Genomic DNA, 13,901 nt, shown 5'->3' with positions numbered 1-13,901 from the left:
GTCCAAGCCCCCGACTACTGAGCTAAGGGAAAGCTTGACCTGGGTTACGAGGATGGTGAGAGGAGGGGAGAGAGGAATCACCGAGAGGGCCCAGTAAGCTATAAATGTCTCTCTTTGGTTTCCCTAGGAGCCTTGCATATCCAGGAAGAGATGTGGGAGCTATGGCTCCAAGCTCTCGGATTCATACACTAAAAAGATTTGCGAGAAATGTATTTTATCTGTTGCAGGTTCTGATTCTATCTCCTTCCAGATTAACTTTATATGATCTATGCGGGAAGAAAATGACTTCCACTCTGCGCTCTGTAAAGTTTGTGGTTTCTGAAGAACCTACTAGGTCTCAGGCTACTTCCCTTCATAATGAGCGCACTCCCATTCTTTTTCAGTGCTTGGATATGCATATTTCTCATGCAGTGTTTGATTCAGAAGAGGATGGATTTCCCCGGTCTTCTGGGGAAGTGAGATCAGAGGTGAAGGGACGGAGATGCACGAGAAGGTTACTACAGCAGATTTCTTTTTCTGGTGGAAGAGACAGATCAGTTGCTGAAGGCAATTTATACATCTGAGCAGATTTCTGAGGATTTGCCTCCTCAATCTGTTCAAGATGTAATGTATAGAGGGTTACTCAAGAGAAAAGGTAGAACATTTGTTCACAAGTCTTTTAGGGACATGATCCTTAAAGAATGGAAAGATCCGGAAAGAAAGATGTTTTTCTCCAGGGGCCATTAACAAAGATTTCCTTTTGGTCCAGAGAAAGAGATATTCTTTAAATGTCCCAAATTAGATGCCCCCTTTTCACAGGTCTCCAAGAATGCTGACTTTGTCTTTTGAAGACACAGGGGTTATTAAAGACCAGATGGATAGGAAGGCATTGCTAAAGAAAGCCTGGGAAGCTTCAGCTTTTTCACTTGGTCTAGCCCTGGCTTCTACATGTTTGGCCAGGAACTTGGATGTCTGGGTGGATAAGCTGGATGAACATATCTCCCCCTATCGCTCAGGTCCGGGAAGCCTTTCCACTCATTTCCAAATCAAATCAATGGCCTTCCTTGCGGATGCTGCAGCGGAGTCTGTTAGGGCTACAGCCAGAACTGCAGCACTTTTGTACTCCGCTCACAGAGCCATTTGGCTCAAATCTTGGAATCTTTGCGGTTTACCTTTTCAAGGCAATCTATTATTTCGCCCTGGTCTGGAGACTAATCTTTCTCATTCCTCGGAAAAGGGCAGTAAATTTCCATTAAAGAGGAAGAATTATCGAGGTAAAGGTTCCTTTCGGAGCAAGTAGGAGAAAAGTCGATTTGACCTCAAAATGGTAGAAAGCGCTGGTCTTTTAATAAGACCCTACACCCAAAACTGATGTGATGCCAGGCCAGGGGTTTCCTTTTTGTTCTGCAGATTGTGAAAGAGGGGTACAAACTAGAAGTTTTGTCATTCCAAGGGACAATGTAAGGGCTGAAGCCATTCTGGAGGTTGTGGGCCATCTGGTCTATCAGGGAGCGATTTTTCCCGTGCCAGCGGAGAATCCTTTCCAGGGATTTTATTCTCATGTGTTTCTGGTAAAAAAGAATTTGGGCGGTTTCAGGATGATCTTCAGTCTGAAAAGATTGAATCATCATCTTGTGTACCAACATTTTCGAATGGAGAGTATCTACACTATCAGGAATTTGCTATACCAGGGGGTGTTTATGGCCTCTCTGGATCTACAAGATGCCTATCTCCATGTTCCCATTCATCAAAGTTACCAGAAATATTTGAGATTTGCAATCCATTTAGGAGAGAGACTGCGGCACTTCCTTTTGGTCTGTCGGCAGCTCCAAGGGTATTCACAAAACTGAGGTTATGGCTATCTTGCAAATGCAAAGTATTGCAGTGGTTCCCTACTTCGACGACCTTTTGATTTTTGCCCCCACGAGAGAAAAACTGAAGTTGGACTTCGATCTAGTTCTTTCAGAACTAGACTCTCTAGGTTGGTTAGTAAATCTAAGGAAGTCCAGTTGAAACTGTCCCAAACTGTGGAGATTTTGGGTTACCTAGTGGACTAAGTCTCTCAGAAGATTTTTTTTTTTCTCTACAAAACCAAAGGTTAAGAGGTTGATATCTGCAGTTCAAAATCTCCAGACACAGTAGCAGGTGTCTTTGAGGAGGATTATGCAGATTGTTTAGAAATCGGTGCAGCTCCGACCAAGTTGGTACTGCACAGATTTGACCGCTCTGATTGCGGACAATAGGGTGCGACTTGGCATCCGATTTGCAAGTCACATGGCATACAAATCGCTTGCCAAGTCGCTCCCGATGTGACCGGGGTGTTAATGACAGTGGCTATCACAGGGGTTACCTGGGGCCAGCTGCACTGCAAACATTTTTGCTAGCTTCATGGGATCGCAGTCACACTTCCCTGGACACAGTGGTGAGTCTTCTGCAGAACGATGCTCTGGATCTAGAGTAGTGGTACAATCGTCAAAATCTGTTAGGGGGTTGGCCTTGGTCTTGAAACAACCCTGTAAAGATTACCATAGATGAAAGTTCCTGGGGTTGGGGGGGGGCCCACTCGGGTCAGTCTCATGCTCAGGGGATTTGGGGTCTACTGTAGACCTTGTGAGGGCCTCCACCAATTTCAGAGAGTTACTGGCAGTAGGACTTGCCCTAAAATCCTTTGCAGACTCCGTTCGCAACCAGGATGTGTTAGTTTTTTTTTTCAGACAATGCCACAGGAGTGGCTTACTGCAACAGACCGGGGGAAACAAGGTCGCAGACCCTGCTGTCCCTGGCTCAGGAGATTTTGTGTTGGGCAGAATCTTGTCTGAATTCTCTAAGAGCCATCCATCTCAGGGGTTCAGAAAATATGTTGCTGATTATCTCAGTTGGAATCCAATCCAGCAGGGAGAGTGGAAGTTTAATACAGAAGTTTTTGCTCAGATTACAGATTTGTGGGGGCCTTCTGGAGGTGGACTTTTAGGCCTCTGACAGGAACAGCAGTCTTCAGAATTTTTTTTCCCTGGAGAGGGAGTCTCGAGCACTGGGGGCAGGTGCTTTTGAGGTTTGGGACTTCGTTCTAGCATATACTTTTCCTCCCTTAGCAATCCTTCTGCAAGTAATACGAAAGATTGTATTTGAGAAATGCCAAGTCATCCTCATAGCTCTGTATTGGCCGAAAAGGAGTTGGTTCTCAGTTTCCCTTCTTTGGATACTTCCAGATTGCCTAGAACTATTACCGGTTCTTTATCCCAATCTTTGTCTCTTCCATCTGACAGCTTAGAGGTTGAAAGGAGGATTCTCAGAAAAAGTGGTCGAGACGCTCCTAGGCAGTAGGAAGCTCTGCATTAGAAAAATTTACGCCAAGGTTTGGAGGACCTTTCTTGCCTTAAGAACTAGGTCTGGAAGTTTAGGAAATTCCATCTCAGTAATATTGGATTTTTTACAGACGGGTGGATACGGGATTGGCAGTTAGTACCTTGAAGGTACAAGTATCAGCCTTGTCTGTATTCCTGGATCAGAGGTTAGTAGAGGATCCACTTGTAAGGAGGTTCCTGGTAGCTAGAGAAAGACATACCCCCAAAATTCTTAAGATAGTTCCTCCATGGGATTTGTCCCTAGTTTTGGAAGCTCTCGCAAAGACCCCATTTGAGCCATTGTCAGACTGTTCTCTGGGAGGCTTTGTCTTTCTCATGTAAGGATCCATATTTGTGCATTTTAGAAGATACAGTTATTTGAAAAAGTATTCATACCTCTTGACATTTTCCACAGTTTGTCATGTTACAACCAAAAACGTAAATGTATTTTATTGGGATTTTATGTGATAGACCAAACGTGAAGTGGATGGAAAATGATAAATGGTTTTCAACATTTTTTTTGCAAATATCTGAAAAATGTGGCGTGCATTTGTATTCAGGCCCCTTTACTCTGATACCCCTAACTAAAATCTAGTGGAACCAATTGCCTTCAGAAGTCACCTAATTAGTAAATAGTCCACCTGTGTGCAAATTAAGCTCAGTATAAAACAGCTACAACTGTTCTGTGAAGCTCTCAGAGGTTTGTAAGAGAACATTAGTGAACAAACCGCACTATGAAGGCCAAGGAACACACCAGACAGGTCAGGGATAAAGTTGTGGAGAAGTTTAAAGCAGGGTTAGGTTATAAAAAATATCCCAAGCTTTGAACATCTGCCGGAGCACTGTTAGATCCATCATCCTAAAATGGAAAGAGTATTGCACAACTGCAAACTTACCAATATCTAGCCGTCCACCTAAACTGATAGGCCGGGCAAGGAAAGCATTAATCAGAGAAGCAGCCAAGAGGCCCACGGTAACTCTGGAGGAGCTGCAGAGATCAACAGCTCAGGAAGGAGAATCTGTCCAAAGGGCAACTATTAGTCGTGCACTCCACAAATATGGCCTTTATGGAAGAATGGCAAGAAAATGCCATTGTTGAAAGAAAGCCATAAGAAGTCCTGTTTGCACGAAGCCATGAGACCAAAATTGAACTTTTTGGCCTAAAATCAAAATGCTGTGTGTGGCAGAAAACTAACACTGCACATCACCCTGAACAGACCATCCCCACTGTGAAACATGGTGGTTGCAGCATCATGTTGAGGGTATGCTTTTCTTCAGCAGGGGCAGGGACGCTGGTCCAAGCTGATGGGGAGATGGATGGAGATCAAAGCATATTCATGTGTTAGAATGACCCAGTCAAAGTCCAGGCCTAAATCCAATTGAGAATCTGTGGCAAGACTTGAATATTGCTGTTAACAGACGCTTTCCAACCACTCTGACTGAGTTTGGGCTATTTTGCAAAGAAGAATGGGCAAAAATGTCTCTCTAAATGTGCAAAGCTGGTAGAGACATCCCCAAAAGAGGAAGTCGGATATGATGAAACGCTGTTTATGTGTACTTTTTTTAGTCACTGTTTATAGTTGTTTGAGTGTTTGCTATATAACGTATCCAATAAAAAAAATAAAATGCCTTCATAAATTTAGGCTAAAATTTATTTTGCTATGTCTTTGCTAAACAAAATCTTAATAAGTGTGTATTAATTGGTATGTGTGAAAGATTTATAGCGTCTACAAATAGCAGTATATATGCTGAAATGTTTACTTTTATATTTATTTATACTAGTAATGGCGGCGAACAGCGACTTATAGCGGGACTGCGGTGGGCATTCTGACACTGGGTGGGACTTAACTAACTGCCACTGATATCCCCAGTGACACTAATACAGTGATCAGTGCTAATAGAAAGCATGGACACTGTACTAATGACAATGGGCAGGAAGGTGTTAACATCTGGGCTGATCAAAGGGGTTCACAATGTGCAGTTTGTGTTTTACTGTGAAAAGTGTGTGCTGTTTTACTAGGGAGCCCTACTGCTCCCTACCTCTCTGCTGTACAGAGAGATGGAAGGCAGCATATCCATGCTGTCAGTAGACAGATCTGTATTGTTTACACAGAGATTTCACCCACGATCACCGAGTCCTGGACGATAACTGCTGGCCGTGACCTGGTGATTGATGTCTTCAGGAGCTAATTGTAGGGCGGTGCGTGCGCATGCCCCCTACCTGGAAATGCAAAATCACATATTTCTGTGATTTTAGCTGTACATCTGCTATGGGGCGGTTGTCAAGTGGTTAATAAAAATTGAGTTATGGTAGTGCACTAGGTTGGTGCGCCCTCTTTCTTTTTGTTTTGTAGCTTGTGAAAGGATACCCACTGTTCTATGAGAGTAGCAAGATTCTTTTTGTTCTGTATTTGCATGATTAGCGGAGAGTCCATCCTACCTCTAAGCACCACACCTGCATGCAGAAGGTTACGTCTTGAGTTTTGCAGAGGTCATGGTACCAGCTTAAGCAGGAACATAGGCAAGGATTAAATATAAAGGAGTTGCATACTCTGTAAATGATTAAATCGGCTGCTAAAAATGCTTAAACAAACTGAGGGTTTATTATCACTTTAGACAATGGCCCTACATTTATTTTCCACCGTTGATGCATGAGGATGCCTAATACGTGTTGTGATATAGGGGGTTTATGTACTTTTGTGTGTATACACTGGCCTTCCAGAGGGGAGCACTGGTGGGAGCATGCAGGCTAAAAGTCAGACCATTATAGGATATATTGATCTCGCCTTTCTAGCTGTGCAGTGTGGCGAAGGTGTTAAAATAACAAAAGTGGTTGGACAGATTCAAAGTATCGGATGGATTAAAGAGTATGTTATCTGCCCATATAGCCATTTGCTTGGAGTTTGGTTTTACAGTTAATTCACTAATTTTTTGCATTTTCCTAGAAGTCTAGAGAGAAACAACAATTCAGGTGTTTGTATTTCCTATACTGTATGTGAACTCTAATACATTTCTCTTACATGCTTCCTTTGGCCTGCTAAATATATAATTGAATGTGCTTTGTCATATCTGTTTGACAAATACAAAAAATGTTCAATCAGCCTGAAATTTTGTGAGCTGATATCAGTTTAGAGACGGAGAGCATGGAAAGTTATCTGTTGGCATTGTTTCCTCCTACTTCTGTGGACTACAAAATTCCTCCCTCTGTTATGGAGAAGAGAGAGTTATTATGTATTCCTAGCACACTTCCATTCTTAGAGTGACAACGCTGCTTAGTACGGTTGTCACCTCAGAACAAGAAGGATGTTAATGGCAGGGTTACCAGGTTAAAATGAAGGGAAAAGGTGTAAAATAGGAAAACTAATGCAGCCACCACATCTAAGGACCAGTAAGTTGCAGTATTATCAGTTTTTGTTCTTGTTTTTAGATACGCTTTAACTGCTCCGTTGTTCTTTTGCAGTGGTATTGGTTTGGCTCTTTGTGAGAGGCTCCTCTCTCAAGATGATCAGATTCGCTTATGCTTGGCCTGCAGAAATACGCAGAGGGCTGAGGCTGCACGTTCTGCACTGCTGTCATCCCATCCATCAGCTGATGTAAGGATCCTGCAAGTTGATGTGGGCAAACTTAAGTCTGTGGTACAAGGAGCAAAAACACTGAGAGAAAGGCAAGTAACTAAATTGTGATTTTGTTTTATGTCCATAATTGTTAAAGTGTCGCTAAAGTTTGTTTTACCTTCATGCATTCTATACATGAAGTAAAAAACCTTCAGTGTGCTGCTTTCCCCAAAGCCCCCCCCCCCCCCCCCAATACTTACTCCGCTCTCCATGGGCTCTCTCTCCTCATTCAGTTGGGGAAAGTGGAAACACAGTGCTGGGCCCGCAGGTACACTCCACTGGTATTGTTTGTTATCTTTAAGTTTTAATGTTGGTGTAAATTATCTGGTTCCTGGGCAGGTGGCTTCTACACCCCTGAGGATCTTCACAGTCTTCTTAGCTGTATTGTAAGAAGAGTTGGAATTTCGGTGCTACACCACTAAAAACCATTAAAAGTCAGGAGTATAATTTGAGACGTATCCAACACGTTTTGGGGGTCTAAGTGCCCCCTTAATCAGGGCTTGACTGGCAATTAAGTAAACAGACCAGAAGTGAACTGGACCTACAATGCTATTTGTTCCAGTGTGAATTGAAAGCAAAGTGAATTTATAGGCCTTATTGGCAGCTTGTTGGCAGCCTTCTAGGTTTGCAAATATGAACATGGGGGGCCTTTGAACACGAGAATATCCTCACTCTGAAAAAAACATTTTTCAAGAATATTAGGTTCTACAAACATTATATAGATGACCTGATTCTAGTTTGGGAAGGCGATCCCGCAAATTTTCACTATATAAATGAGAATCCATGGGGTCTAACTTTCACAAGCAATGCCCACCCTAACACCATTGAGTACAGGTGTACTTCGGTTTACGAATTTAATGCGTTCTCCGGGACGTTTCATATTGCAAAAAATTCCTAAACCGAAACGCGGTTTCCCATAGGAATGCATTGAAAACCAATTAATCCGTTCCAGAGGTCATAAGAAAGTAACAAAAAAAAGTTGCTGTCACTATAGGTCAGTGCCAGTTTTTAAATGTAATTACTGGCTTTTTTTTTTTTTTTCTTCACTATAGCTTAGAGAATCAGCTGTCACTTTCCCCCCAGCTAAAAGAAAGAGAGTTTCCTTTTAGTTTATTTCCCCGAGTTAAAACAAACAATGTATCCTTTAGCTCCGGGGAAAGTAACAGCTAATTCTGTGAGCTATAGTGAAGGAAAAAAAAAGCCGGCAATTGCATTTAAAAATTGGCACCGACATACACTTCGTATTGCTAAAAAAATGAGTAAACAAATTCGTAAACTGGGGCATTATTTTCCATGGATTTTCATTCGTAAACCGAAAATTACATTAACCGAGGCGTTTGTAAACCGAGGTACACCTGTATTTAGATGCGACGCTAGAGGGTAGTATAGACGGTAGGGTGGTCACTAGAGATTAATTTAAAAAGGTCGATAGCAACAGCTATCTCAACTTTAGAATTTGTCACTGAAAAACCATGGCTCAAAAACGTGCCATTCGGTCAATTTAAAAGAGGAGAAACTGCTTTTTTTTTTTTTCCAGCACCCATATTCTTGTTTTTGTTCAGCACGAATGTTCTCATTTTTATTTACATTTTTTTTTATATACTCTCATTATGATTGACTGACTGTTTGGTTAAGTGTGTTACAGAGATGACTTGGGTACACTTAGCAGAGGGGAGGGGCCAGGAGTTCCGCTGCACAAAGCAGGTAAGTATGATATGTTTGTAATTTAAAAAAAAAAAAGAGCCTTTTATTATCACTTTAGGTTCAGTATTATTATTATACAGGCTGTCTAACTTTATTTTTTTAATGTATGAGAATGCACATAAGTTGTGAATAGTGCTATTCATCATTTTGAAAAGTGTGTTTCCTGGAGTCCTTAGAAAAATCTGGCTTGCAGCAGCTGACTTGCAAGCACACTACAGGAAAACCCATAGGTGAGATCTGTACCACTGATACAAATGGTACAGAACTGTCCTTGTGCTTTAGGAGCAGTAAAACATGCCTAAACCACATAGTAGTAATGGACTCTTAAACAGGGATATCCTCCTACATAAAAATGAGTGATCTCTACAAAATTAATGTTCATATTATGTAAGTGCTTATATATTTCATTGTGAGTTTATAGAGTTGTGTTTATATTTTTGGCAGATATCAACATATAGACTACTTATATCTCAATGCTGGAATAATGCCTAATCCACGGATAAGTCTCAAAGCTTTCATCACAGGTCTCTTCTCTAGGTAAAGTAAGAGTATGGTTATCTCCAAATCCAAGGTCATATAGAAATATATTGTAAAATAGTTATTTTCATTTTACTCTAGTCAAACTGGGTGTTATTTACTAAAACTGGAGAATGCAAAATCTGGTGCAGCTGTGCATAGAAACCAATCCTCTTCCAGGTTTTATTGTCAAAGCTTAATTGAACAAGCTGAAGTTAGAAGCTGATTGGCTATCATACATAGCTGCACCAGATTCTGAGTGCAATAGTTTTAGTTAATCTTACCCCATTGTGTTTCTGTATTATTCTGTGGCCCTGCTGCATTGCCTGCTGTTTAATGCAGCTTTCAGTTTTATTTCCCTACATACACAATGAACACAATCCTACTTTCATCAACATTGCAAAAATAGGTAAAAATTGTATTTAACAAGAACCTTTGTATGTGTGCCCTGTATAAATATCAAACAATTTTAGTAAGTGAAGCACAAATGTTTCCATGATCACTTTTGTACTATTTTGTATAGCTACTCCGTTCTCTTGTTAATAAAATATTTAAAAAATACATTTATTGTCCCCTTCTCTATCAAATTTTCTATGCAAATAATTTGGGTTAAGGTTACATTCCACCTTCAGTCACTTTTCAAGAGTAATAAATCCTCCTAAACTAGCCCATGCAAACCCCTTCAGTGGAATCAGCAAGCAGGCATAGTTTACAATGATTTAAACTTCATTATACCTCCATATTTTTACTACATCCACCTTTCGCAAACCATGAGTTACTGTTTGGGGTGTGTTAGCCCCATCTTTACAGCTCCTGCAGTCCCAAAAAGTTGCTCTGGATGCAAAATCTGCGGTATACCACCCCTGTATACACATTTTCAATTATTCGGACCTTCTGCAGCATGTCATCCCCATGAACACATCACCCGATGATCAGATCAGCAGCAGTTTGGCTTCCTGCTGTACACATGTCATCGGCTCCCCAGCTTTCTTGCTGCTGGACAGTAGAGCAAGAAAACAAGGGGTGAGGTGAGCTACTGGCAGCTCTGACAGCAACTACATTTCTCAGAGATAAAGTTTGGTCTTCACATTTTGAATCTGGCCAGTGTAAAGGAGAAGTATAGTCAGTTTTTTTGGCAGTACTTCACCTATGGATCACAGGAGTGCAGTTTGTTCTGCACCCGTGGCCTGGTTTCAGTTAACAGCGGGCTAAAGTCTGCTGATGTCACTCAGCCGGTCCAAGCTCCGAAAAGATCCTAACTATATGGTCGGGATCCACCTGGGAGCCTGGACCGAGAACTGCTGAGAGGTTGGGCCAGCCCCTCCTGCCCGCCCCACAGCCCAGTGCACCTATGAGTGCTGGAGGGCAGAGCAGAGAGCCAGAGACTGACAGTCATGTGCACAGCTCAGAGCAGAGGGGGGAAACGAGTGATCAGCAGTGTTTGATTTCTCACTTCTCACTGCAGAGCTGGCAAGGGGCAGATGCAGCATCTAATCGATTCTGCGTCCACCTAGGTGTGTATAAAAGTTTTTTTATTCTTTTATAAAGTCCATACTTTTTTTCTAATAATCTTTACTATATAGCCAGAGAGCAGTCTAAAGAAACAGCTGAAATTTTTAAATTAAAGGCTCAAAGTTCACCTTTGTAACACTTTACACACATATTTAGGTAGTAACTTATTACATATTACAAGCAGCACATGCCCACACTCCCCAATCCTCCACATAGCTGTGTCATTCATTCACAGAGTTCTGTGAATTAATGAACTACAAGTACCATCATCCACTGCAAGCAGACAGCTTGTAGTTCTCAGTGAACTGCGAGGGTGCTGGTGAGGGATCTTGTAGTTTGATTCTTCCTGCAGTTCAGTAGCTACCTACCTGTATGGGAGGTGCGTGCAGACAACTGACTGGGGAGTCTGCAGGATCCTGGCATTGTACCCACAATCTGCTGATCATGGATGCAATGCCTTATAAACTGCAGTGTAATATTAATATTAAATGCACATATTTCATTTATTTATTTTAAAATATGTGGATTGATTTATTTTTCATAAAAGGTGAACCTATCCTTTTAAATAAGGATTTAACAAGCTTTTTGGGAAAAGCTGCTGCCCCCAGGCCCCTGTGCTTTCTCCTGGCCCCCCTGTGCTCTGTCCCGGACCCGCCCTGTGCTCTCACCAGGCCCCCCTCCTCCCCCGTATTGCTGCCAGGTTCCTTCCTCCCCTGTACCGCCAGCTGCTGCACGATAATCTTTCAGGATAGAAAACGAGGGAAGGGGCCGGTAAATATGTAATTTACTGGCCCCTTCCTTGTCTGAATCGGTAGCGATCAATGACTCTGCCCATTCATAATTAAAGCATGTTTACAATGTTTCAGTTCATGAATGATTTGGAAGCTCTGTACAGAGCTACTCCTGTCCATTCGTTTTGTGCAGCTGAGTCTGCAGAGATGGAGATTGAGGGCTGTGTCCTCCAATCTCCTTTCTGTCTCTGAGGTGAAATATCAGAGGTCTGTATAGATATCTCACCAAAGACCTGCAATGGGGCTCCTAAAATATGTATTTTAAAAATAATACATATAATGTAACAAAATGTTTTTATGTATCTGTGTAACCAAAAAAAAAAAATTACTGGCACCAGTGGTGGAACTACCAGCGTTGCAAAGCTTGTACTTGTGAACAGTCCCTGGCATTCTGCCATTGGGCTCACAGGGAAGGGCCCTGGCCAGGTGCCTTCTTGCACCAGGGCCCTGAAGGTTCTAGTTACACCTCTAGTCCACCCCACCATGTCAGTAGGTATGTCTGAGATTTGGTGGATTTTGCTCTGTGCACCCCGCTTAAAATAATAATTTTTTCAGCCGGAGTGTATAGTAAATTTTATATTAGCCTTGTTTTATCATTTTTGCTTAGAATTTCAACTGGTTTATATCAGGAGATTTTCTGTAGTCTTTTTAATACTATATATTTTTGTTGCAGGAATGTTGTCAGTATGTTTGCAACAGGAGAAGGTCTTCTAACCCAGGAGGACAGGGTGACAGAGGATGGTTTACAGGAAGTTTTCGAGACCAATGTGTTTGGGCACTTTATACTGGTAACAGACTGTTTTTGGCAATTTTATAAAACTTTAGTCAGCCGCTTAACGTTTATTTTTCTGGGCTCGCTGAACCCTGCTTTGTGACAGTGGGGTTTATTTACTAAAGCTGGAGAGTGCAAAATCAGGCTCACATCTATGCAGACGTGAGCCTGATTTTTGCACTCTCTAGCTTTAGTAAATAAACCCCACTGTAAACAATTTTAGTTTATTTTTACATATCGCCTAGAGAAGTATTTAATGTGTAATTTTGATATCCAAATGTAATATTTCAAATATTAAAAGGTTAAATGTTGTATAATCACTTGACCTGAAAAAATGCTTTAGAAATTTGGATTAATCATGATCTAAATATGTTTTAATACTTTAGGTCATATTTACACTTTCCATTTTGGTGCCTTGTGTTAACTTGCCAGAAGAGATATAAAATGGATATGTAGCTTTTTTTTTTTTTTTTTTTTTTTGAGGCAATACACCACAACGAACAATAATGCATTATCTATGATGTGTTTTGGTGTGCTTCAACTCATGTGCATCAGAAGCCCATTAGGGGTGTGCTGGGGTGCACCAAAACTAATAAGTGTAAATGGACCCTAAGCCCCGGTTTACATATATGCGGCCGTGCGGGCCGCGTTTTGCACGGACATTAGAGCCCATTTATTTGAATGGACTCCTGTGACACGCATAGAAGAAGTCCCTGCACTTCTTCCGAAAACGCAACTTGCACGTGAACCTCGATTCCCAGTACATTTGCATTTTCCAGTGCGGGCAGCGTGCCATTCGAACTAATGGCATCTGCCTGCGGGTCCTCATTTCTCTGTGCGGGTGCATGGATTTTCATGGATCTTCAGTGGCACCACCCACACAGATTTTAACCTAGCCTTAAAAAATAAGTTCACATTTTGCTATAAAATAAAAAAAAAATGCACATTTTTTTGCAGGTTAAAAAAATGTGCATTCATAATTTTTTTGTTGCAGGAGCATGTAAACCATTGCACCAGTGATCAGCAGATCGCTGGTGCCATGCAGGATGTACAGGCAAGCAGCTATACTGACAGGAAAAAATCAATGAACTACCACAGCACTGTACGACGCCATGGTAGTTCATTGAGATCTACAAGTAGACAGCCGCTAAAGATGTCGGGACTTGTAGTTTCTCATCCACAAAGGACTGTGAATGAGTGACATGGGCGGAGCCCTGCACGTCCGCATCTTTTTTAAAATTTGCTAGCTGTCAGAGCAGGGGAGCTAGGGCCAGTCTCTTCATAACACGTTACATGTTACACCCTGAATATGGGTGTAACATGTTATGAAAGGTGAACTTATCCTTTAAGGTTTATATTGTAATTTATTTGTCTGTTTTAGATCAAAGAACTTGAGTCTTTGCTATGTCACACAGACCATCCTTCCCAGCTTATCTGGACTTCATCTAGTAATGCAAGGAAATCTGCCTTCTCCCTCAGTGACTATCAACACAGCCAAGGGCAAGAATCCTACAGCTCTTCAAAATATGCTACTGACTTATTAAGTGTTTCTTTAAATAAGAATTACAACAAAAAGGTAGGTAAATTGAATTCAGTATTCCTCAAGCATCTTTTACAGGGTAAAAAGGTGGAACTGTATATACAGTACTTTTCCACTTAACCACTTTAC

The 13,901-nt window shown here is 41.5% G+C and overlaps 1 protein-coding gene across 1 annotated transcript in view; it reads left to right on the top strand.

The window, feature by feature from the left end:
- HSD17B7 (hydroxysteroid 17-beta dehydrogenase 7) overlaps window positions 1-13,901 on the top strand; it is a 62,571-nt gene that overhangs the window by 10,518 nt on the left and 38,152 nt on the right. The window contains exons 2-5 of the mRNA XM_089683072.1: window positions 6,784-6,987; window positions 9,086-9,178; window positions 12,134-12,248; window positions 13,614-13,808. Coding sequence (XP_089539198.1) covers window positions 6,784-6,987; window positions 9,086-9,178; window positions 12,134-12,248; window positions 13,614-13,808 — 607 coding nt within the window. The remainder of the gene's footprint in view (window positions 1-6,783; window positions 6,988-9,085; window positions 9,179-12,133; window positions 12,249-13,613; window positions 13,809-13,901) is intronic.

The sequence above is a fragment of the Staurois parvus genome, unplaced genomic scaffold, assembly GCF_062004578.1.
Source record: "Staurois parvus isolate SC_StPar_1 unplaced genomic scaffold, SC_StPar_1.0 ptg000300l, whole genome shotgun sequence".
Classification (NCBI taxonomy): Eukaryota; Metazoa; Chordata; class Amphibia; order Anura; family Ranidae; genus Staurois; species Staurois parvus.
This window is presented reverse-complemented; position numbering and strand designations above follow the sequence as displayed.